The sequence below is a fragment of the Eutrema salsugineum genome, unplaced genomic scaffold (genome assembly GCF_000478725.1).
Source record: "Eutrema salsugineum unplaced genomic scaffold, Eutsalg1_0 scaffold_2, whole genome shotgun sequence".
Lineage (NCBI taxonomy): Eukaryota > Viridiplantae > Streptophyta > Magnoliopsida > Brassicales > Brassicaceae > Eutrema > Eutrema salsugineum.
Window position 1 is genome coordinate 15,058,036 of NW_006256829.1, and position 24,452 is coordinate 15,082,487.

At 32.2% G+C, this 24,452-nt stretch overlaps 3 protein-coding genes and 1 long non-coding RNA gene across 5 annotated transcripts; 1 reads left to right on the forward strand and 3 right to left on the reverse strand.

Annotated features, from left to right (window-relative positions):
- Nucleotides 1–1,784: 1,784 nt before the first annotated feature.
- LOC112086556 (auxin-responsive protein SAUR71) lies at nt 1,785–2,411 on the reverse strand. The gene has a single exon (XM_024155526.1). It carries the CDS (start codon nt 2,319–2,321, stop codon nt 1,785–1,787), a length of 537 nt encoding a protein of 178 aa, XP_024011294.1. The 5' UTR covers nt 2,322–2,411.
- A 2,086-nt stretch (nt 2,412–4,497) lies between these two features.
- Nucleotides 4,498–6,336, reverse strand: LOC18018009 (probable UDP-arabinopyranose mutase 4). Of its 2 annotated transcripts, none has more exons than XM_024156342.1 (3): nt 5,907–6,336; nt 5,571–5,821; nt 4,498–5,201 (listed from the first exon to the last, which is right to left on the reverse strand). In XM_024156342.1, the coding sequence occupies exons 1-3, from the start codon at nt 6,234–6,236 to the stop codon at nt 4,703–4,705; spliced, it is 1,080 nt and encodes a 359-aa protein (XP_024012110.1). In that variant the 5' UTR covers nt 6,237–6,336; the 3' UTR covers nt 4,498–4,702. The 2 variants fall into 2 exon arrangements, with proteins under 2 accessions (XP_024012110.1, XP_006402067.1); XM_006402004.2 differs by having other exon boundaries at nt 4,498–5,192; nt 5,907–6,319.
- A 1,936-nt stretch (nt 6,337–8,272) lies between these two features.
- On the reverse strand, nt 8,273–9,379 carry LOC112086770. Its single transcript, XR_002899623.1, has 3 exons — nt 9,121–9,379; nt 8,809–8,998; nt 8,273–8,707 (listed from the first exon to the last, which is right to left on the reverse strand). It is a non-coding gene; the product is annotated as an uncharacterized LOC112086770 (long non-coding RNA).
- Nucleotides 9,380–21,352: 11,973 nt separating this feature from the next.
- LOC18018010 lies at nt 21,353–23,320 on the forward strand. Its single transcript, XM_006402005.1, has one exon. It carries the CDS (start codon nt 21,353–21,355, stop codon nt 23,318–23,320), a length of 1,968 nt encoding a protein of 655 aa, XP_006402068.1.
- The last annotated feature ends 1,132 nt before the right edge of the window (nt 23,321–24,452 follow it).

Below are 24,452 nucleotides of genomic sequence, written 5' to 3' on the forward strand. Positions count from 1 at the left end.
TTTAGTATAATCTGTTTCACTAATCTGTAACTAATCTGCGTCGACTTCGTTACACATATTTCACGTTTTGTGGAGATCTGAAGTCAGTATATGGTCTTCTGCAGTGTAATCAGGGTACAGCAAAGCCTCAAGAGTGGAAACATCTTCCATGTGCTACGTATTTATATGATGTTAGGAAGATCGATATCTAAAGAATGTGGATCTACTTTTAAGCAGATTAGTCAGGTTATTAATAATGAGGCAGATATACTAGCTATAGAGTTAGAAGTCTTTCAGTAAAACATGTAATTAAATGGATATTGTAATGTTGGAAAAAAAAGAAACCGTTACAAAAATATTATAATAAACGAATCAGAAAACACCACCTGGTTGAAAATTATTAACTACCCAACACGACGTTAGACCGTTCAACAAGTTAAGATATACTATTATTTAGTCATATTGTTTAAAGCTTTTTGACAAAACTTAGAAACATACACAATTGCATATAGAAGCAAAATTTTTACATTGCATCTAAACATAGAATTTGAATCCTACGTGTATATGATGAATATAGATGTGACATCTAAATATAAAAATGATTTATTACAAAAAATGATATATTACATTTTTATATTTGCTTTGCTAGCGGAAACTATACAAAATATTTCTTTTTAATGAATAATAAATTATGAGCCACACATGTTGCATGAATCAAGATTCACCATAATTTGGAAGCAATTAAGCAAATAATACGATTACATACTAAAATACACACTTGGTGTGATCCACCACCCCTTATTCTTATTACATTGTTCTTAAGTATTCGTAGGAGCCACAATTCCTTTTTTGCCGTCTCTTTGACGTAAAAAGTAAAAATTTCAGCCGGATACAAGCCAAAATCTAAGTTGTCATATAAATAATAAATTAATATAATGGAACTAAAATACGACAAATAGGATGCTTACAATACTCAATTGAATAATTCTAGTACTTAAAAAAGGGCGATAGAGCGTGCCTCTTAGAATCATCCAAGGAAAATAACTTCTCTATTTTTGTTTCATTTATGCGTCTTTTCAAAAAAATTCGTACATATTAAAATAGTTATGATAATATATAAATTCTAACATACATTTACCAAAACAACATCATTATTTTGTGTAAGACTCAATTACACTCTCTCTTTAAATAATGTAATTCTGTTTGCATAACAAAAAAGACTAAAAGAAAAATTTATTATAAAATCGAGAAAGCATTTGGTTGATTACCATAGAGATTAAAGGATTCATGTTGTGGATAGTTGTATTTGATGTAGTATTTTTTTTTAACGCCTAAGGTTTTGTTTTTATTAAACTTGGGAAATGTTTATATAATCTTTAAGCAAATGATAAGTTTAGCACATTGGAAGATAGAGAAAAGCTCTATCAAGCTGTTCTCTTTGTATTTTTTTGAATTACAACGCTCCGCAATATATTGGCAATCATTCTGTGACTCTATTTTTATTTCGCCATATGAATGAATGAAAACATGTCGAAAGGGAAAATAGAGGTGTAGTAGCTAAATATCTTTTAGTATAATCTCTTTAACACATAGTCCGAGTCATCCAAACATCCCCCTGTGTACATCGCGTCTATATCCATATTCACAAATCAGACGTTAGAACCTTGGATAGAAAAACTGAAGATTAATTCAAGCAATTGTTTCAATTTGGAAATGTGAGGGTTTTTTTTTCTTCACATTTCCTCTCAAGCTAAAAACGTATATGGTAATGTTATAAACAAGAACTTAGATATATAATAAAAGGATCAAAGTCTATTCAACTTGAAAAAAGAGGGAGTTCGAAGGAGCTTGTATGAGCCGTTCCGTCTCATAGCCATAGACTCGGTACCACCACATCGATACGGACTGCCCAACCCGCAAATCGGAGAACTAACCGAACCATCATCATCGTCATCATAATCATCACCATGACCATCACTAGACTTCATATCAGCCAAAACCTTGAAGAAAAAGTCAACCTCGCAAGGAAGAACAATGGGTCCATCGCGTCTATATCCGTACTCGTTCTCTGCGTCTTCTAGCAAGTTCTTGAACAAAGGATGGTTCAACAGTTTTGTCTTCACCACGATCCTCTGTTCCGTGGGACCCACGTATACCGTGAAACACCCATGTGGAGGCGGAGAATCTCTCTTGATCTTTACTTTCGATTCGTTGTTCTTAGCGTCCTCGACAAGAACAGAGCCATTCCAAGACTTGCTCTTCTTGATCGAGGCGTTGGTCGAAGAGCTCGTATGCTTAAAAGACTTCATTTTTCTCCATGTCTTCATTATCGGATTCTCCATATGCGGAGATCAGATTCAAGAATCAAGAATCAGAAGAAAGTGTGTTGTGGGTCAGGCAAGTTTCATTTGACCTTTTTTTTTTTTGATTTATAGTTTAAATGCGTTTCTTTAGTCTCTCTTATATATATAGAGGATCTTGACTGGGAAATAAAGAAATTGACAAGTAAAATTGAGGGCAGGCTTAACTTTTGCATATAATACATTCTTCACCATATACGAACTCATGCTCTGATAATTCATGTTTTTTAATTTAGTCGTTGATAAATAAATATATCTTTTCAAACTTATTATTGGTGATCTGGTATGTTTGTTTTATTCAATTTTGTCAACGGAAATAGTTTAGTCGCCTTTCCAAGACGAATACCACCTGATTTTCTCTTCGAACAATATTATTTCTATTTTTTATTACAGAACACACATAGATTGTTCTCCTGAATTTATTTATAAATATTTTAGCATTTTGATGGAATGTAAATGGAATAATTCTAAAGGAATCCGAAGACATTTGTGATAGGTTAGTATGTTGATTTTTCTTTAAAATCTGTAATACTTATGGTCAAAGAAACTCTATTCTATTTTTGGCAGGTAAAATTTGTTTTTTTTTTTACTTGTTTGTTTGTTGCCGTTGATATTCGACCTTGCTTGTAGTCCAATTAAAAAAATCATATGTTAAAGAGAGAGAGACTAAACAATAAAGACAAATGTTTTCCACATTTTCCATGAAATGCATCTCTAAACACCGATAAAATCGCCCAATAATTAATGTTACATTTTTTATTTATTTGTTACTGTAACCCGTTGAATGATATACAATTACTGCTGTGAAAAACCTTACCTCATATAGTCATATTACACCTACCTGAGAAAAACACTACAAGTACCAGAGGCGGCAAAATCCATTTTGTTTGTGTTGTCAGATAATACAGTATACTTTATCAATAGAATTTTAACTGACAGCGTTAGTGTTTTGCCATTTAAACGTTCATTTGATTTTTTTTCACAAAAATAAAAAAACGTTCATTTGATTAATTATTAAGGTTGACTTGTTTAAATGCGAATGGATGTGAACTGTGAAGATGTGAAAATTTTTAAAGCTAGTTGCAATTATAAGAAGGGTTGAGCAAAATATTATAAATTTGTCTTTGATTTCCTTTAAATTTCCTTGCTTCTTTCTTCACCAATCTAAGTCACATCTCTATATCGGATCTCCCACACCATATATTATGTGGCTGTCTTTTCCTTGCACTTTAGATTATGTGGCTTTCTCATAATTTAGTCCCAGTGCATTACTTTAGGATAGTTTTCTTGCAAGGATGATGATCATAGCTGAAAATGTAGTTGCTTAGATGAATAGGAACACAATTTGTAGTTTTCTTTCTTCGTGAATGGATAGAGTTTCGTTCATTGTAAGGTTTTGATTGGGTACAGTAAATGAACTTTCAAAACTGTATGGGTTAAAAAAAAGGTCTTAAAAGCCATAATTAGCCAATCAACTTTATTCATTTAATAGTTTTTAAAATCTTAAAATTGCTCCTAAAATACTCACAGTCATTTCTTTGACATTTTTTTCTAAGTCGATACTTCTAACTTTTTGATTCTTTTAAAACTACAGTTATTTTCTTATAATAAAAGTTTTTACAGTCAAATGTAAAATAAAAAGCCTACAGCCCACAGTCTCTACCAGGCAAAGTCGTAATCTTTTAAAATTATGTGTTCTTTGTGTCATATGAAATTATAAGTTTACGGTTGTTTTTAAGACTGATATTATTTAGTGGTTTCTATTATTGTCATGCATAATGAATAAAAAGATCACATGGTTATTAACTTTTATATTATTTAGTCTAAAACTCTAAATTAGTGCCACCTAAACCTCCCAAACAAACCAAACTCTTCAAGTAATTACGACACATGCCCCCCTCCTCACCATTAGATCAAATTGGAATCTTCTATCTCAGCCACACAATTCTTCACTAAGTTTTTTAATCAAATTTGATCTAAAACCAATGACACATAATTTTTTAAAGAAATTTCGAAACTTCATCGGAACAATTATATAACTTTCAACATTAATCCTAATAGCATAAAGTCATAACCAAGGTTTAAAAGCATGTCGGAGGCCACCATATATACTTTCGTTTTAAACGATCTATGTGTGATATATGAAAAGTAAATATGGAATAACATTATTCTTCTTCCAATCACGCTTAAATACATGTCGAGCAAAGTATATATAGGCAACAGTCACACGAAGTATTACATTACTGTTCGGAGCACACTTCCAAAATAGAAACTATATAAATCGAAGATCATACAATAAATTCACAACATACTTATTCACGCAGATTGATCTTCATCACTTGATATCTTTGCCATGTCCCTTCTTAATTCTTACTATCAACAACCGGCGGGTTAAGCTCCTCCCAAGCCTCAATCCAAGCCATCATTGCATCAGCCAATTTCTCAAAGTACGGATCCACTTTAGTAAGCTTCTCCTTTGTCATCTTGGACAACTCCATGTAGCATTTAGTGGCAGTGTCAGATTCTTTGGAGAGACGAAGGTTTTGGAAGAAAGGAACCATATCTTCTTGCCAATGTAGTCCCTTGTGCTCTTTCTTTAGGTTTACGAATGGGTTACTAGCTTTGCTGTGCCACACATATGGCAGACCGGTCTTGACCCCAAAACCTAAGTGGTCACACACCACTTTAGCTGCCCAACCAGCCCACATGTCATCGTATCGGGAAATGGGCTGGCCTTCACCCATAAGCCCAAAGTACATAGCCGGTCCAATAAGCTCTCTGTTGAAAGCAAGATTCATTCCACACATTGGGTACAGTACTCCTTTTGGGATTGTCATCACTGCATCAACATATCTGCAAGGGCTATTGTAGAGTTTATATACAACTTGGCAACTTATAAAATACATCATAGTAAAAACCAACCTAACCGAACCAAATAGTTTTTTGAATTGTAATCATACTTCTACATCAAAAACTGAAACGAAAATATGTTAGTGCAACTGAACCGAATAAATCTCAAATAACATAAGATTACAAAGATGTTTAACTATACCAAAAACTGAACCGAACCGATCAGAACCAAATACCAAAAACCAAAACAAAGCAATGATGATTTGGTTGTAAATCGATTATACAATACTCCTCAAAACCGGACAACCTAAAACAAACAAATTAAACAAACCAAATGAAATACGGAATAGCAATGATCTTGATTTCTATCTAATTTATGACCTGATGTTACGTTCACGTGGCTTCACGAGTTGGGTCGGGGCATCGTAATCAGGGATGTTAAGCCAAAGGCCATGAGAGATGGCGGTTGTAACACCTTCCCTTAAACTGAAAGGATATCCTCTCACAAAGTCCGTTCCTTCTCTAAAAGGGTCATAGAGAGTGTTGAAGTAGTGTGGTGTTGAAGGTGTCTCAAGGTTCCTCATGTGTTGAGCTATCACATTGATCTCTTTGCCACTTGGATCCTTTGCCACCTTTTTTACATAATCAAAACATATAATGGACTTAGATGACTATATTTATAAATATATTATCAAAATCAAAGCAAAATAGACTTACAAAGCAATCATCATCAATGGTGTAGATATACTTCTTTTTGGAAACCATGAAGCCGAAGCAACGACATCCACCATCCTTGTAGGAGATACAATTAGCTCTAGGACCAAGTATCCTGTTGATATCGTTTCGGTTGTAAAGCTCATAGTCATAACCCTCGGGAACTCGGATCTTGATTGAAGGGTCTCCATCTTGGACAATAATCAAGTGGTAATGCTTAAGAAATGGCCTCCATTGTTCTAGAAAGTCAAGGCTCCTGATTGTTGGGATCACAATATCTAGATCGTCCTTTAATGGTGCAGCTTCGATAGCTTCTAGGTGGTAGCCCGCCATACTTAGAGAATTGAATAGCTAGATGTTTGTGACATGATTTTTGTTTTAGAGAAATGGCTTAGGGTTTATATAACGGTTTTAGAAGTTAAATTTTCATTTATTGCCCAAACGTTTAGTCTTCTAGTTAAATCGAAAGTGATTGGGTTTTCACAAAACTGCGTCTACGAAAACAAATGAAAGGATCATATAGCTTTTCTACATGTTTTCTAAATTGTAGTTGTTTGAACATTGCGATCAATACGAATTATATAGGTTAAGTCTCATTATCGAGAAAATAAAGACGCTCAAAATTATGGTCTCTTTTAAAAGTTTTTTCCAACCTTTTGTCCTATTGCTGGAAAAGCATAGATGTTCGGTACAGAAATTTAATATTTTTGGGTACACAAATTAACAATTAACCAAACAAAATAAACTACACCCATCCTACGTACAATACCTAAATTGTTAATAAGTAACAAAATAGTTTTCTTTCGTTAAATCATCAAATTGAAAATTTGCCTTTATTGACTAACAAAAGAAACTTTAAGATATTTACAAACTAAGTTTGGAATTGCTTAAGGGGAACAACAATAGCTTGAAATATCAATTATATCTAGACATATCTTTTCAATTTTTCTTCGCTCCTTGATAGTTGATACTATGATTTACGTATATCTAGTTTCTTATGTTAAGTTTTTCTTTTTACCATTCATTTTTTTCCCCTGTTTTTTTTTTATATATATTCTCTGTAACTTTCTTTGAATTCTATCTATATTCAAAGATAAAAGAAAAGCTAAATTACTGTAGTTAAATGGCCTACATTTTGCAAAAAAAAAAAAAAAAAAAAAAACTGGCCTACTCCAAATTTTTTGACAATTGAAAAGAAAGGACAAAAAGGCGTTGTTGTGTTACAAACTTACAAGAAACTCATAATAAGATAGTGAACATAGTGTTCTGAAAATGAAGTGAGAATACGATGTCACTGTTTTATTATTACTAATATCAGAATCCCCACGAAATCACTTTAAAATGATTCATTATATGTAGGGACAACAACATCGATTAGTAGACTTAAATTTGCGGTAAACTTAAATGAGATATTTATGTGAAGGAAAGATTATATCATAGACATAGTGTTAGATGGTGCAGAATTATTGAATTTTAGGAACTTCGATTGGTAGACTTATATCATTGGTAGACTTGTACGACGTCTAATTTCTGTGAAAGCAGATTAATTATGTAGATATATTGTTAAATGTTGCAGACTTATCAGATTTACGTTATTTCTTCGATGTAGATTTGTAAATGTGGTAAACTTAATTATATTAGAATTTTATGTGAAGGAAGATTTATGTCGTAGACATATTTTTAGACGGTGCAGAGTTATCAGATTTTAGGAACTTCGATTGGTAGATTTATATCTTTGGTAGACTTGTACGACTAATTTATGTGAAGGCAGATTAATTATGTAAACATATTGTTAGACGTTGCAGACTTATCGGATATTACTAATTTCTTCGGCATAGACTTGTCAATGAGACTTATATTAGAACCTTATGTAAAGGAAGATTTATATCGTAGACATACTCTTAGACGGTGCAGAGTTGTCGGATTTTAGGAACTTTGATTGGTACACTTATATCTTCGGTACATTTGTACGATTAATTTATGTGAAGCCAGATTAGTTATGTAGACATATCGTTAGACGTTACAGACCTATCAGATTTCAGTAATTTCTTCGGCGTAGACTTGTCAATGCGGTAGACTTATATTAGAACCTTATGTGACAGAAGATTTATATCGTAGATATACTTTTAGATAGTGCAGAGTTATCTGATTTTAGTAAGTTTGATTGGTAGACTCAGTAAACTTGTATGAGTAATTTATGCGAAGGCAGATTTATACTTGTTGAGATATTTGAGATATCTAGGCAGATTTATAATTTAGACATATTGATGTATAAAAACTCGGTGTATTTGTATGAGAAAATAGTCAAAGCAGACTTTCGAATGATGATGCATTGTAGGTGGAGGTGTGTCTTATAACCATAACCCAAAACGAATGATTTAAAAAACAAAGGGTCATCTCTTGTAAGAGTAAATCTGAAAGATCCTTACATAATAAGAGAAAATCAGGAAGGTTCTTCACCAATACATAGTTAGATAATAAGTTAGGTTCATAAAGACTTAGAGGCTCATCTCTTCTACTTAAAGAGATATGAAAGTGCTAGCAAATATGTCCTTCAACCGAGATACTTCGCCTTGAATCTCTTATAAGAGTAGCTTCATTTCTGAAATGTCATTGCCATTGTCCTCCATAATCATCAGCATTGTCGCTAAACGAGTCTCCAAACGAGGAATATATCCTTCTGGAAGTTCAATTCGGTTAAAGCTTTGCATCCTCTCGCTGTGCTCTTTAAGTCTTATTCCTACGATTGTTAGTTGCTCTGTAATGGCTTCATCCCACCATTTCCATATGTGTTCTTCACTTTCCTACAAATAAATTAGAATTGATGAATCTATTTGGGAGCCAATAAATTTCCCAAAGGTTTTAAAGTTTGATAATAACTAAGCTAAACAGTAGTCATAGTTACCTCTCCCAAAATCATCGGGCATGTGAAAAAATTTCTTCCTAGCGTGGCTACAGTGGTAGATTCTTCAAGGATGGGAACACAGCCACAGTAACAACGAACCGAGATTCCAAATTGGCATCAGCTCGAGCACATCAATTGTCAACACTAGTTCGGGAAGATGAACTTTCAGTGTAACTGATCGGCATTTTCACTGGAAGAAAATCATAAATTCATCCACGCAAACCAAGTAAATATCCAAGCCAAGTGACAATGCAAAACAATCGATTAAAGGAGAACTTAAACCAAAATAAAACAACGATTTTAAAGGTATACCTTTGGTAGGTCGATCTGGGGAGTTATAATTTCGTTCGGAGGTCAAACTTCTCTTCAATTTTGTCGGATCAGAAACAGAAGCTGAAGAAGGAAGAAAGAAATCCTAAAAATCGATTTGCTCCCAAAAATATACCTTATAGAAGCACATGCTTTTATTCTGTTTTTAGCAGAAAAAGCCACGTGGTGGCACTTATGTGTATGTAGACTTGTGTTCGTTCATGTATGGAGATGGTGCAGGTGAGGAAAACTGTGATGGAAGACTTATGTTATTTAAAAGTTAGACTTATTCTATGCAGGGATGTAGACTAATGTGACTGCAATCATTAAGTGCTGGTAGTTCGTTCTTCGCAGTTAGTGGTTGGCGATAATAAAGCTGATTTGGCGGAATGTAAACGATAAACTTGTGTGATAAACCTATATTAAGGTAGACGTATCAGGTTTATGTCTACAACATCATTATTTATAACTGTAGGTGAAGAAACCTGTCATGGAAGACTAATAGTATGTACAGACGTAGACTTATATGTGGCTCTAAACATTAATTGTGGGTGGTTGGTTCTTGGCAGTTGGTGGTTGGCGTTAATAAAGCTGATTTGCTAGAATATTATTATCTCGTTGTTAAGATAATTGTGCCTTCTATCTTCTTCCTCGTTTTTTTCTTTCAAATTTTCGCTCTCTCATTGAAAATATCATTGGGAAAAATTGTCATTGTTTGTGGTGAGTGAAAATTTCAGAAAAACAGATGGTTGTTTTTTGTCGATTGCAGCCTGGGATCACAACTGATTTTTTTCAGACAAGGGAACAACTTTTGAAGAATTCGCTGCTATGATGTATGAATATTTTGGTTTTCAAAAATTCATTGAAGAGATTGAGTTCAGTTACATGCTTTCAAAGAAGGTGTTGCTAAACTTTCCAGAAGATACTCCATTCGTAATTGTTGGGAATAATCGACATTTCAAATGTATTTAGATCAGTGTAAGGAAGCCTCATTCGTTTATGTGTGATAGTGAAAAAAGGAGAGCAAAGTATGAGAAATTCGAAGGTTGAAACAGAGGAAGCGATCAAAATGTAAAGAATATGCAAAATCATTAGATGAAGACGAAGACGAAGCTGAAGAAGGACATAGATTCGATTGCTATGACGACGCTGATGGAGCTTCAGAGGATGATGATGATTATTCAGTTTTTACGAAGTCTGACATTGAGGAAGAGGATGACAACCAAACTTTGCTGGATCTACGAGAGTAAACGGATCATAAAATTTCAGAGATTGTAATACACCTGTCATGGAGCGTTTCAATGCTGAATTTCCAAGATAGGGAGAAAGTTGGCTAGGGGCTTTTTGATTTTTGCGCTTCATAAGGGGTGTGCCTGAAGATAAGGCACCTGTAAGTGCATCCAACGCCATGTCCATTTTTTTTCAATTGTTCCGGTCTAAGGAGTTTGAGAAAGTAGAAGCTGAGTCAGGTTTTTTCATTTTTGCTTCAGCTTTTGCCACAGCCTCTATTATGTCGACTAAGTCGTCAGAAGCCTGAAAGGTAGGATAATCTTTCTATCTTGCAACACTTTTTTCAGATCTGACAACGCACTGAATAGAGACACCATCTGATGTAACTTTGTTCAAAACCATCCACGACTGTTGAAATGACACAATATATGAGATATTAAGTTCACCATAACTATCAATATTTCTGAGGAAAATTAATGGCACGTAAATCTACTTTAATGGAATTTAAGTCGACTAGTATTTTCAATTAATAAGTTAACAAATAATGCAATATGTCTACATTAACTACTACTAAATTTACAACTATAGTTAAAATCTGCTTTTATTAGTGTACAATATCAAGTTTACCATCACACAAAACACTTAGTTTTCAAGTTAACCATCACACAAAAACATAAGATTACAAGGAAGAAGGGAAAGAAAATTTTCTAAAAAAACTGGAAAACTGTTTTCTGCGACCAAATCAAACATAAGCCTGGAAAGAAGAATATTACTCTCCACTTTTTTCTGCAAAGAAAAACACATAGTATCAATCCCTAAATCATGCATAGAGTATGCTTACTTTAATTAAGTCTATATCATTAATTACAGCAACTTCATAAGTGATCAAAATTCTTATCGGATCATTGCTATTTGTTTTTTCATTGAAACTACCACTTGAGTGAATTTCTTTCTTGGATCCAGGTTTATCAACTTATTTTAACTCCTTGAGTTCACTCTCCACTTTCACGATTTTTCCATCAAGTTTACCCTCCATATTGAAAGCATTCTACTTCTCCCTTTAAGTTATCAATTGAGTTCCTGAAATTGGTGCCCATAGTTTCTACTTTGCCTGACAATGTCTCGAGAAGTTTCATAATCCCCTCCACCATACCATCATTTTGAGTAGATGATGATGCAATCGCTTTCTCACCAGAAGAATTTTCACGAACCCAAAAAAAACAAAAACAAAAATAACATGTTAAATTGTACAAAACTATTTCGAAGTGTCCAAAACTAAAAATATGTCAGTCACTCGCCTTTCAGACTTTTTCTCCTTCTTGACCATAGTTTCTCCTTTCCGTTTATTGTTTCTCACAGCCTTCTTAGGCGTACGAGAAACCTTTGGTTCAACGAAGTCATCGTCGTTTTCTTCAACAGGTACTTTGACCTTACTCTTCTTTTTGACATCAAACTTCCAAGCATTAGGGGCCAAACGATCGTGGAGGATATCTTCCAGCAATTTCTCAATCCACTTAGGTCTATTACCAAATAATCCAAAACATCATCAATCCACTTAGATCTTGGCTCTTCTCCATCTTTAACAAAAATATGTTTCACCCGTACCTACATATATGTCAGAAATAAATGAGTACTAAGTCTATTACCAAATAAAATTTGAAAATTCCATATAAAAAGCATACATACCTTATTGTTCTTGTTTTTATCTTCAACTAAGAGATCATCAAAGTCAAAACGCTTTTGGGAAACCACCCTACGCCAGAAGGGGAGCATCGATACCATCTTATCTTATTCTCATACTTTTCACCAAGAATAGTACCGCCTCATAGACCCAATTTTGAAGAATCGGCACAAAAACACTAATAGTCTAGGACTTGTTGTTGTAATTAGCCAATTTCACAAACTGAATCAGGCTTTCACAAGCCACCCTACCCCATGGAAACTTCTCGAATGCCTCCACATCAAATACTCTTTTCACTAAATTCAGAGGAATTTTGCTCCCATAATGCAGCCCAAGCACGCCAATAGCAATAACACATAAGCATCCTATCATTCTGCGCTTTTCATATGACCAGGTCCTACATTGTTTTAAGACCTCTTGCAGCTCGTCCCAACTAGGTCATTTGATTCCCACTTGATATACTCCTAGTTTCTACTGCAATAGAACAGTGATGTAGTTGTAATATAAAGGATTTGGGATCCAGAGGACCAGTGCTACTTTATGACTTTGTGAGGATTGAATTAAGCTAAGACAAAGATGATTTGCTGCGAAAACTAAAAGTAAACAGAACGGCAAACAACGATTTAAATTCGAATTAAAACAAGCACTAGACCAAAGCAATTCGCAGGAATTTCAGAGATAAGAACCAGATGACTATTCAGGGCATAAGTGTACGCAAGTCTCGAACTCAAATAGAAAAGCTTATCGATCCACTGTCGTGATCTCGATAACTTTGTCTAACAACCTAAATCCTAAACTGTCGTTTGAACCTAGAAAATTGCAGACAAGCATTAGCTAGCAGGTTTGATCTGTTCACGATTTGCCTTAATTTCAACTGTCGTTGGCTAAGGACAAATCGCTCACCAATGTTTATTCTAGCAACCTATTACACTTTTGATGAATAGATTAACCTAAAATCGCAGATTGAGTGATCAATTCAACCTAAGCATTAAGTCTAACAATGGTGAAGACAATAGATATCAAGCCCTATTTGCATCTAATCCTTTAACTCATGAAATCCTTTGAACGCTTTAATATAGCTAAGAGAACTACTCAGACATGGAAAAGAGAAACACAACAACAGATGAAAAGGAATTCATGAAATAAATCAGGTAAGATATCATGGTTCAGAATTCTTCTCAGAATGTAGCAGGAATTCTTCTCCCAATTGCTTACAAGCAGAAAACTCTCAAAACTAAAGCGTAAAAAATCTGTAGAAAAACGTGATGATAAAAGGTAGGCGGCTCTGGCCTTTTTTATTCTCTTTCTCCTCCTAAAATTAGGTAAAAGTCGATTTCCTTATTTCTCTCCAGGCGGTTGGAGCAGGTGCTCCACGAAAGGGTGAAATCGGGAGCAGGTGCTCCCAACCAAGAATGATCCAACTTCGTGTAAATTGGCCTCTTTTGCTCAGCTTCAGCTCCTTTTTGCACCAAAAGCCCCAGCTGCTCCAAACTGTCGCCTTAAGCCTCCTAGTTACCTGAAACGACTTAACAAAGACTCAAAATACTCTAAAAAGATCAGTAAACACAAGTTATAATGAGTCAAAATCTCCACTTATCATCATTCAGTAAGAGGCACCTTCATTCCCCCCCAAATCTGATGTCAAGAAGTTATTTGACTGCCTGTGAGGCTTCAAAATCATTCTATTAGGTGTAATGTACTTATTAGATCTAGCATTATAACCCGCACTTCCTGTTCAGGAGGAGTGATGGAGCTCTCCTAAGTCCGCTAAGTGGTAGCATGAAAGCAGATAACCAATGTACTGTCCCAAAACAGATGTGCTGCGCTACCCAGCGCGTAACCTTGTCCCCCTACCCCTCTTTTGCTTATGCCATTACCAACCAATTGCGGGTAGCCCCTAGACCGACCCGATCGACGCACATCCATGCACCTCCGAACCAGGAGATTAGTAAAACATCACTTCCCTAGTCTTAAGGTTCATAAGGAACCTGTCTCGCAAAGAATATTCAGAACTGATCGAATCCGAGGAATGTCAGTTAGTCGAGTAAGAGGTCTGCAAGCCTCACGTAGGCAGGATTCGAACCTACGTAGAAAAACTTTACCCTCTGCTAACCGTAATGACGCGAAAAAAGCACATTCTCAGCAAAAAGAGGATTGTACCATAGAAGCAAGAAGGTCTTTCATATCTGTGAAACAAGTCTATCCTATAGATGAAACAATTGTACAAAACAATCCAACAAGTCTACATTTCAACAATTTACAAAACCAAATCTACCTACACTCCAGGTAACAAATATACAAAACTTCAACATGTCAAACAAGTCAACAACTTTAATTTATAACCGAGGTCAACAAATCTACCAAACTTTCATGGTTAGTCTACTTAATCAACTTTCATAAATTTTAATTTGCTTACTTATCACAGTTTGAAGTTGTTGTAGATTAGACAACCACCTTATGGATCGACACTCTAGTTACTACACCGCACAACTGTGCACTTGCAGGATTCTAGGGTTTAGAAATTTAAAATTTCATCTGCGACCCCCTAACCCTAGCAGCATCACTTAGTTTAATAGAGTTAGTGACACACAAAACCTCTTTTATTCGGATTAGGTCTACAACAATTTTTAGCATCAGTTAGAAATCTTCAACATACAAATCCATGTGGATTCGATCCCTAAGTACTACTGCGTTTGCTATCCACTTGCAGCTTGTTTAGGATAAAACTTGTAGTTGCCCACTGCACCTACTTCATCGGTCGACACCGTGTTTGTGGATAAGGAAATTTTACTTTTGACAAGTCTTTAGAGAATTTGAACTTTGGCCCAAAATTTTTTAATATTTGTAAGAAGGCCCCACGCGTGTTTTTAGCTTTTTATTAGGTTTTTCAACCATTTGTTTTGGCTTACTTTTGAGTTTAACCTTTGATACTTGGAGATAGCTTTTAGGGGAGACAAGTTTGAGACTCTGTTTGTTAGAGAGAAGATTTTGAACCTCTTTTCCTTTATCTTTTTTTTTTTTACCGCAATCTGTTCAATTATGTTTATTGTTCCAACTCCATATCTGAGTAGTTTGCTTGTTAGGTTTAGGGTTTTCAAAAAGAATCTCTTTGAATGCTAGATTTACTGGTTTGTTAGGATTCATAATCTGATTAGTTCTTCACCACATGTTGTCCTTAAAGCTAATCCTAGATCTTAGATCTTACACTAATTAATTTGACACGAACGTATGATTGATAATATGATAGAACCTAGAATTAGCAAAATAACTATCTGCAAAGAATTTTAGTTTAGTTATTTTGTGAACAAATCAAACCTGAACTTAAAGCTAGTTTAGTCCTTAGGATTTGCAAAGAAATTTTAAATTTTGAGATTTAAACTTAGATAATTCTCGCAGCGAAAATTGGTTTATTATAATTTGTTGATTTAAGTTCAAGAACAGCGTTAAATCTCAATCCTGAGTGATTGATTGATCTCTCAAAACTATTAAGCTAAACTATGACCTGATCATAGAATTTCAATTTCTATGTATCAAACAGTTAATAATAAAAGTGATTCAGTTTTCACACAACTCCAATAACTCGACTGTCTAAATTTAATTAATCGTAATATTTTCCTACTAAAAGCATACAATTTACACATTATACATTACACAAGATTCCCAAGTGTACCTTTAATACGATACTGACTATCAAACAATCATAATTTCACAATCATATATCATCTAGGTCTTCAGCAAAATATTCTAAACAAGTAGATATATAATCAAGCAATAAAATATAGACCGTGGCTTAAATTTATCAAAATAGCAAAGATGCTAGATTACAATTCAAATTTGCTTGAGGAAATTCAAAGTCTAATAAACAAATGATTATCTATACCAAATCAAACCGATGATTAAATAGTTAAAATTTTAAAACAAATGATTATCTAAACCAAATCTGACCGAATGGATTTAATCAAACATGTAGACTGGTAGCCCCAGATGTGCATGATTCAATATAAAAAGACAAAGTAAATAATATTTTCGGTTTGCTATAATTAACTGAACCAAACCATTAAATAATAAAACTAATATTGTTAAGAATGTTTCAAAGTTAGTAACTTACATGATTGTGATACATGTTAAATTAATTATTCGAATTTTGACATATATAAAAAAATTAAATAAAAAATATGATTAAAGAGTTAGAATTTAAAAACAAAAAAAAGAAGAAAAGAATAAGTTTATTTTAAAAAAACATAGTGCAGTTTAAAATCTTATTATATAAAAAAAAATCTCTCTACGTGAGCGTGATAATTATAATTCATGAGATCGCGGCATGTGTCATCATTAATTTAGATTGTGATATGTGCCAATGCAATAATATAAAATATATAATTTTAGTTATTTATTTCAAAAAAAAGAACAATAAGAAAAAAAATCTATTTTCTCAAATGAAAACTACTAAATAGCTAAAGTTTTTTTAAAAAGGAAAAAATAATCAGTATTTTTATTTAGATTAAGGAAACTGAAAAATTAAATACAGTCCTAAATTTTTTTTTTTAATTCTCTACTCTATATATATAACCAAACTGATAGATCTTCGATCTCACAATCACAGAAATTTTTTCAAACCTTAAGCATTAGATAATATTTACAAGGTTACATGAATTTACCAATGTTTTTTATTGTTTACAGAAATATCAAGAGAGAAATAATGAGTATTGAAAATCTAAATAACAATAAGGATTATTAAACATTGGATCTGTTAAACAAAAATCATTTATATTGTTTTACTGTAGAAATCCTAAAAAATTACACACCAAAAACTTAAATTCTAATAATCGTATCAAAAACTATTTCTTGCATCTAGTTTACCAATTGTTTTCTTCAATTTATATTACAACATAAATGTTTTTTCTATGTATTATATATTTTCATGGGTAATTTATTTATTTTTGATAATTTTTTCATGAATTATATAAATATTAAATTATAAATCTGCATATTTATGATATTTATTTAATAAACAATAAAGAAACAAATAATGAGTTTGGTTCTACAGAATTAATCGAACCAAACGAAATGTAAAAAAAAAAATACTTAGCTTGATGGGTATCCACGATGAGAGATCAGTTAGGGGTTTTGGTGAAAATTTCGTTTTATTTGGTGGGTAGCGATAGATTAGAGCTTTGTTTAGGTATATTATTATATAGGGTTCCATGTTGATAACATCTTATACTAATAAAAGTTGAAACTAAACGGTTTTCAAAGTGTTTACATAGGATTTAAAAAAGCAATATTATTGGTCCACATCAAGATTAGAAATCAATAAAGTTTATAAACTCTAATATTATTCCTGAATAAAAAAATTAAAATATTTACAAATTCTAATATTATTGTTTAATAAAGAAATTAAGTATAAAATTTTTATTGGTCCACCTCAACATTGAAAATTAAAAAGTTTCCAAATTTTATTATTGTTTTTAAATATTATTAAAGATAAAGAAAATATATAAAAAATTAAATTTAAATTAGATGTATACACACATATTTAGAAACTCTTACATTATCATCTAAATTTTGGTCACATAACTATAATAAATTTTAAGTTTTTTTTTTTTAATGTGTGTGAAACCATTAAAAAAAAAAGAGTTAGGTTTCACTAAAGAATAAGTCATTAAAACGTAAAAAAACCAACTAACTAAAATATATGTTTAACTAAATTACAAAGAATATAATGAAAGAAGATATAAACAAAGCTACTACAAGTCACTTATATTGAAAAAAATCGTAAAATCTCCAAAGTTTGGCCACTGAATTTGAGAAGAATGAAAAATTCCAAGCAGAAACATGTCAAGTGATTGATACTCGACACTTTTAAAAACGAAGCACTGAAAATAGAGAAAGATGTTCCGTCATTAAGACGAAGGATACTGAGGTACCAGAGGAAGATTTTTGAAATAACATGGCATTTGATGGAGTTTTAAAAACCTAACCTGAACCACACAGATAGCAATTAGCTGACCAAGTAGCATCCAAATATATTCAGTAAGCCTTAAAACAAGGAGAAGAGATCAAAATCACTTGTCTCAACATGTCTCGTGTGGGATATTCCAACTTTAATTTCTGAATTTGTTGCTAATAAGAGTTAAAGCTATATGCTTTGAAGATTGTCCACATGTGATTTAAAAGTTCAATTCTATTGATCCACATTAATATTTAAAATTAAGAAAATTTCCAAATTTTAAAATTATATTGTTAACAAAAAAATAGTTTATAAATTTTTTTGAAGCTATATGCCTCTGAAGACATCCATATAAAATTTAAAAGATCAATTTTATTAGTCCAGATCAATAACTAGATTAAACAAGTTTTTAAATTATAAAATTACATTATTAATACAAAATTAATTATAATAAAAATTATTAATTAAAATAATTTTATTATTAGAAACAGTGAAAACTATATTAATTTCAAGGCATCCATATCAGCATTTAAAATTCAATTTTATTTATATATTTCAAAATTGTAAATTAAAAAAAAGTGTCATAATTCTATTATTATGGTTAAGAAAACAAATTAAAAAAATAAAGAAATCTCTATTAACAACAAAAAACCAACATAATATTAAAATCTCCATTATCACTGTTTAAGTTAAAAATTTAATTTATTATCTATAAAAAATAGATGCTACTTATACAAGTTTAAATCACTTGATTTTAAGTTTTTCAGGTAAAATTTTAAATAACTACTATTATGATTTATATTCATCTAATTTTTTCATATATGCAAAACATATTCCCACATAATCTCATGTAATATATTATGCAAAAATGATCGAAAAAATTATATTTTGTATATTTCACTTTGAATTACAGTATATTAATGTAGGAGTTTTTAGTTTTTAGTTGTTCAATTTGCTATTTCATTTTTGTAAATTTATATGTATTAAATTGTACCGGTTTTGCCTACTTAATTATAATTAGGAGAAGTAAGAATGAATATGATGAAACTGAATATAATCATACAAAAATCATTAAAATAATGACATATCATTGGAAAAAAAAAGATATAACAAGAATACAAATGAACATGATGAAACATATAATCATTGTAAAATTATTTAAAAATTTACACTACCAATTAATAAAGATATATTTAATTCACAAATTTGTGTGATTTTATTCATTTTATATTCAACTATTGTTTTGGTTTCAAAATTAAAGTTCGTATTAATCTCAAAGCAAATATTTTTTACTAGTTTGTTTTTTAAATTGATATATCAAAATAAAAATTTGTATTGGTTAAACAAGATAAAAAAGATTTAATTTTAAATTTTATTGTTTCTATTGTTTTTTAGGAACACATATATAATTTAAATAAAAGTGAAAATGATGAAAAAAATATCTTCATAATTTAAAAAAGTGAATGTATAATATTTTATCATCATGTCAATACTATATTTAAAAAGTAGCATTTAATTAGTTATAAAAAATTTAGTTGGTTTGGGTGTATTAACTTATAAGTGTTTGACCAAATAATACGTTTTTGAAATATGAAATATTGTATATAGATTAAAAAAACCGTTAAAACCTCATAATTTACATAAAAAATATCAGATTGCATATAATTAATATATAAAATTTAAATTATTAAAACCATAATATTTTTAATATATTATTAAAATATTAAAATATAAAATTTATATCTTAATAAATATAATTGATTGCATATAATTTTTATCAACAAAATATTCACGCGTCGTGGACGCAAAATCTAGTATTATGAATAAAAGAGAAACATAAAATATTATTATCTCTTATTCTATAATAAAAAGTTATATATAGGTTACAAAGACTAATAAAACAAGCTTAATTAGGAGAATAAAAAAAACTTAAAATATTCTAAACCTCCTATAATAGAATTTTAAAATGGGCATTCATGTACTTAATTCATAATATTGGTAATTATTTATTGCAATTTTTTGTTTGAACATATTGATTGCAGTTTTTTTGTTTGACAATTTGCAAACATCTGTAATCCAGTCTGTATAGTTGACAGTTTTTTTTTTCAAAATTAAATTATTGTGACAATTATTTATTGCAACTTTTTTTGTTTAAAAATATCGATTGCAACTTTTTTGTTTGACAATTTGTAAACATATAGTTTAACAACTACTCCTATCTATGCAAAGGACATAATCATAGTATATAAAAAAAAGTATTGGTGGACAAGTAATTCAAGATGAGATTTTATAGAACGTGAATCAGAAGAAGAAAAGGGATTATTGTGTTCTATACGCGTCCTTTTTTTGTCAACGTTATACAACTTCGTAGGGGTGAAAAAAAAAACCGAATCCAACCAAACTAAAGCAAACCAACTGAACTCAAACTATATTCCATACACGGCTTAATCAGACAGTTTTATGCTCAACCCGAATAATTTGGTTCGGTTGATTTAAAATGAACCGCATCGATACACCAATGTTCATTATTTGTTTTATTGATAAAACCAGTTAACCAAAAATATTATTAATTAATTAATTACTGTAATAAAAATAATATTGTGAATTTTTGATCCTTAAGTAAAGACTTTTTTAACCGAATTGATATCGAACTAAACTATAACTAAACCAAACCAAATTAAGCCGAATTAAACCAATTTGAACGCAAACCGAACCAAACTAATTTTTGTTGAGATTTGCTAGAACTTTATTAAACTTGAATTAACCAAACCACACCCGATATACAAGCATCTTATGTTGAGGCCAACGTGAAGTCCTACATTTTTATATACAAGTATAAAACTAAACTTAAGAAACAAGATTCGTAAAACTGGATACGTCTGTGCCATGGCTTCTTTTCTAGGGACTGGATAGTCCGTATCACACATGTGTATAGGGAGGTTAATCGTCTGGCTGACGGATTAGCAAACCATGCATTTACTCTTCCGTTTGGGTTTAGTTTGTTAAAGTCACTGCCGAGTTGCGTTATTTCGATTCTGGCGGATGATGCTCGAGGTGTTGATTTTGTTCGAAGTGTTTATGTTTGAAGTGTTTAAGTTTTAATAAAATTGAGGAGACATTGTCTCCTCTCCCCCACCAAAAAAAAACAAGATCCGTAAGAAACGGCCTCCTCTGTTCTGAAAAGAATAGATCATCAATAAATAAATAAAAAAATTGCACAGAGGAACTACTTTTATTTATATATTTATAACAAAAGATATAAAAAAGACCAAGCTTAGCTGTATTCCCATTTATAATAAAGGACTTGCTATAAAATATGCAAAGGGTAAAGGAGAAGAAGAATATCACAAACCCGAATCCCCATTGTAGCAACCATGAGTTCTGTGGGTGTATTCCGTAAGGTGGATGTTGATGAAAAATCATATTGGGTATACACATTAACACAAACAGATAACCCAGCCTCCTCCACTGAAACACCACCTTCAACTTCTTTTTTCTGCCCTAGTGCACGTGTGAGATTTCTAAAGTTAAAACTAAAGGAGAACAATGCTGATGATGTTTACCGGCTTCATCCAGTTATTTCTCCCGCTCACTTCCCCAGCACAAGAAGCGGTAATCAACAAGGCGAATCTTTGCTTGATTGCAACCACGATAAAATATGTAAGCTCCCTGTAGTTCATCTCAATGATGTTGATGACGAATTCAAGTGTGGTATATGCAGAAGTTCATGGGTCAGCACAAGCTATTATGCATGTCTCCAATGTCAGGAAAAGTTCCACAAAGAATGTGTTGAGTCTCCACCTGAGATCAGACACCCTTCTCACCCCTTTCATCCTCTTCGACTCTATCGTGAAGGAAGTGGTAAGGAATGCAATTCTTGTGAAGAAAGTATCTACACCAAATTGTATTATCAGTGTACTACCTGCAAGTTATTTATGCATCCAAGATGTGCGATGAAATCAATACCATTTATTGAAGACCACCCAAAGAGCCATCCCCACCCTCTCAGCTATTTCCCTACACAAGCTTCTTTAGTTTGCCATATATGTGGCATGATCAACAACCTTGATCCCACATACATCTGTATCCAGTGTATCTTCGTAATCCATAAAAAATGCCTCGGTTTCCCACGTGCCATACGGATATCTCGTCACCACCAACGTCTCTCTTTTACTCCTTCTCTTCCACCTGGAAAATTGTTTTGCGGAGTCTGCCATCGACAGGTGGACAACAATTATGGCGCATACTCTTGTAGTAAAGGTGAAGCTTTTTTTGCACACTCAAAATGTGCGTTAGACAAAAAGGTGTGGGATGGAAAAGTTCTCGATGAAGTACCAGAAGAAGATGATATCATAGACGATGGTGAACCGTTCAAAAGGATAGCTGATGGGATAATACTCCATCCTTTTCATAGTCACAATCTGCATCTTGAGATCAGCGAAGCTTATGACGAAAACAAGCTTTGTCGAGGGTGTTGCGTTGCAATTTACGAAGGTCAATTCTATTCATGCATGGAATGCGACTACATCCTCCATGAGAGTTGCGCAAATGCTCCACGCATGAAACGACATCCTTTACATCCATATCCACTTACACTAAATGTTGCCACCATCGGACCTGATAATAACGAAGGTATATTCCGTTGTAGTGTTTGTTCTTATTATGGTACTGGCTTCTTTTATAAGCATCAGATAGGAGAAACAAGGTTCCAGCTTGACTTGCGGTGTGCCTCTATTACTCAACCATTTCATTATCAAGGCCACAAACATCCTTTATTCCTTCCTTTGGAACCCCGGCCGGAGGCACGTTGTCAAACGTGCAAATACCAAAGCTACAGTTGGAAAGTTAACTGTTGCATTGAATGTGATTATATGATATGTTTCCGTTGTGCTACCTTACCATACAAGGTTAAGTATAAGCATGACAGTCATTTTCTCACAATTTGCGATGGGAAAGAGGCAAGTGATGAACCAGATTGGTGTGAGATTTGCGAAGGCAAAATAGAAGCAATAGAAGAAAGAGTGTATTACGGGAACCAAACAAAAGAATTGCGATTTTATAAATGCGATGACTGCTGCAGGACTCTTCATGTTGAATGTTTACTTGGTGTAAACATTTACATGAAACCTGGTAATACGATAAATGACTATGTTTATTTTACCAAGTACTCATTTGAAACTGAGTGTACAGAGTGGATAAAGGTTCGGATTCTTCTCAACAGTTCTCTCTCCCGACCAATTTGCACTGGATGCAATCGCCGTTGTCCGTTCCCAGTAGTTTACCAACAGTCTGAAAACGAAATATTTTGTTCTTGGGACTGTATTGGATATGCGACGTGGTGACTGAGCATCGAACGAGTTCTCCGTTTTTTTTTTTGTTTTTTTGCTTGTAATTTGAAATATTTTATGTATCGTTCCTTTTTTTTTCTTAATTTTCATTGTGAGCTACATATTTTTTTTTTTAAAAAAAATATTATATGTTTTCATGTCCTTGAATTTTAGCCACAATCACCTAGTTAACCCAAAAAAAAAAAATCATTGTCAGTTGGCTTGGCTTTAATATAAAATATAATAATTAGGAACTTTGGTTAAATATACAAAACTAGCAAAAGATGGTGAAACTTATCTACGAAACTGCATGATATACGTCGTTTTCGTGGAACTTGAGGCTATTGTGATGGATTATCCTCATCCAAAATACCTTTTGACAGAGTCAAACAAAAAATTTCTGAATGGGTGTTTTTAATCCCTAATTTCTTAGATATTTTCAAAATACAGGTTTTACAGCACCAAACAAATTAAAAAATTTGTGGCAATTTATTGATCTCAATGAGACGACCTGCAGAAAGCCAATTATACAACCCAAACAAGGTTGATGCGCCATCTTTAGTTTGATCTCTACCGGATAAAAGAAAAAGCTAGGTTTCGATTATTAATCAGTTTAATCGATTTTTTTCCATTAAATGTTGTTATTTTTTTCTATTAACTTTGATATTTAGGGTAATTGTTTTTTTTAGGACTCGAGTATAGACTTCTAAAATTTTGTTGGCAATTTAGGAATCGAGTATAGATCCATAAAATAACCAGTAGACACGAGAGAAATTGCTAAAAATATACCATGAGTCCAAATGTAAATGTATACCTTAAATTTAACTTTTTGTAAAATAAGTTAGAGGAGTACAGAAATTATTATTATCTCATACATGAATAAACAAAAAAAAACGGATGAAAAAGTCTGCAATTATTAGCGGAGCAGACTTATAAAAAAGTCTTCTATATTATTAAATTTTAGATTTAAACTTAAAAACTTATATAAAAAAAAATTTGAAACTGAAATTTGTTTTTATAAATCAAATATAAACAAGTATGATCTATATAAATTAGAATTTAATAAAAATAAATCATTTTAAACCATCTAAGATAAAATATAAAAGTGAATAATTCTAAATAGGGTTACAAACTTTTTTATAAGTCT

Bases quoted from the DNA above. Each gene is read 5' to 3' on its own strand.
- LOC112086556 (XM_024155526.1), bottom strand. From the start codon at position 2,321: ATGGAGAATCCGATAATGAAGACATGGAGAAAAATGAAGTCTTTTAAG.
- LOC18018009 (XM_024156342.1), bottom strand. From the start codon at position 6,236: ATGGCGGGCTACCACCTAGAAGCTATCGAAGCTGCACCATTAAAGGAC. The intron at 5,822-5,906 runs GTAAGTCTATTT...TATGTAAAAAAG, and splicing joins CCATTGATGATGATTGCTTT to GTGGCAAAGGATCCAAGTGG. The intron at 5,202-5,570 runs GTCATAAATTAG...ACTCTACAATAG, and splicing joins CCACGTGAACGTAACATCAG to CCCTTGCAGATATGTTGATG.
- LOC18018010 (XM_006402005.1), top strand. From the start codon at position 21,353: ATGAGTTCTGTGGGTGTATTCCGTAAGGTGGATGTTGATGAAAAATCA.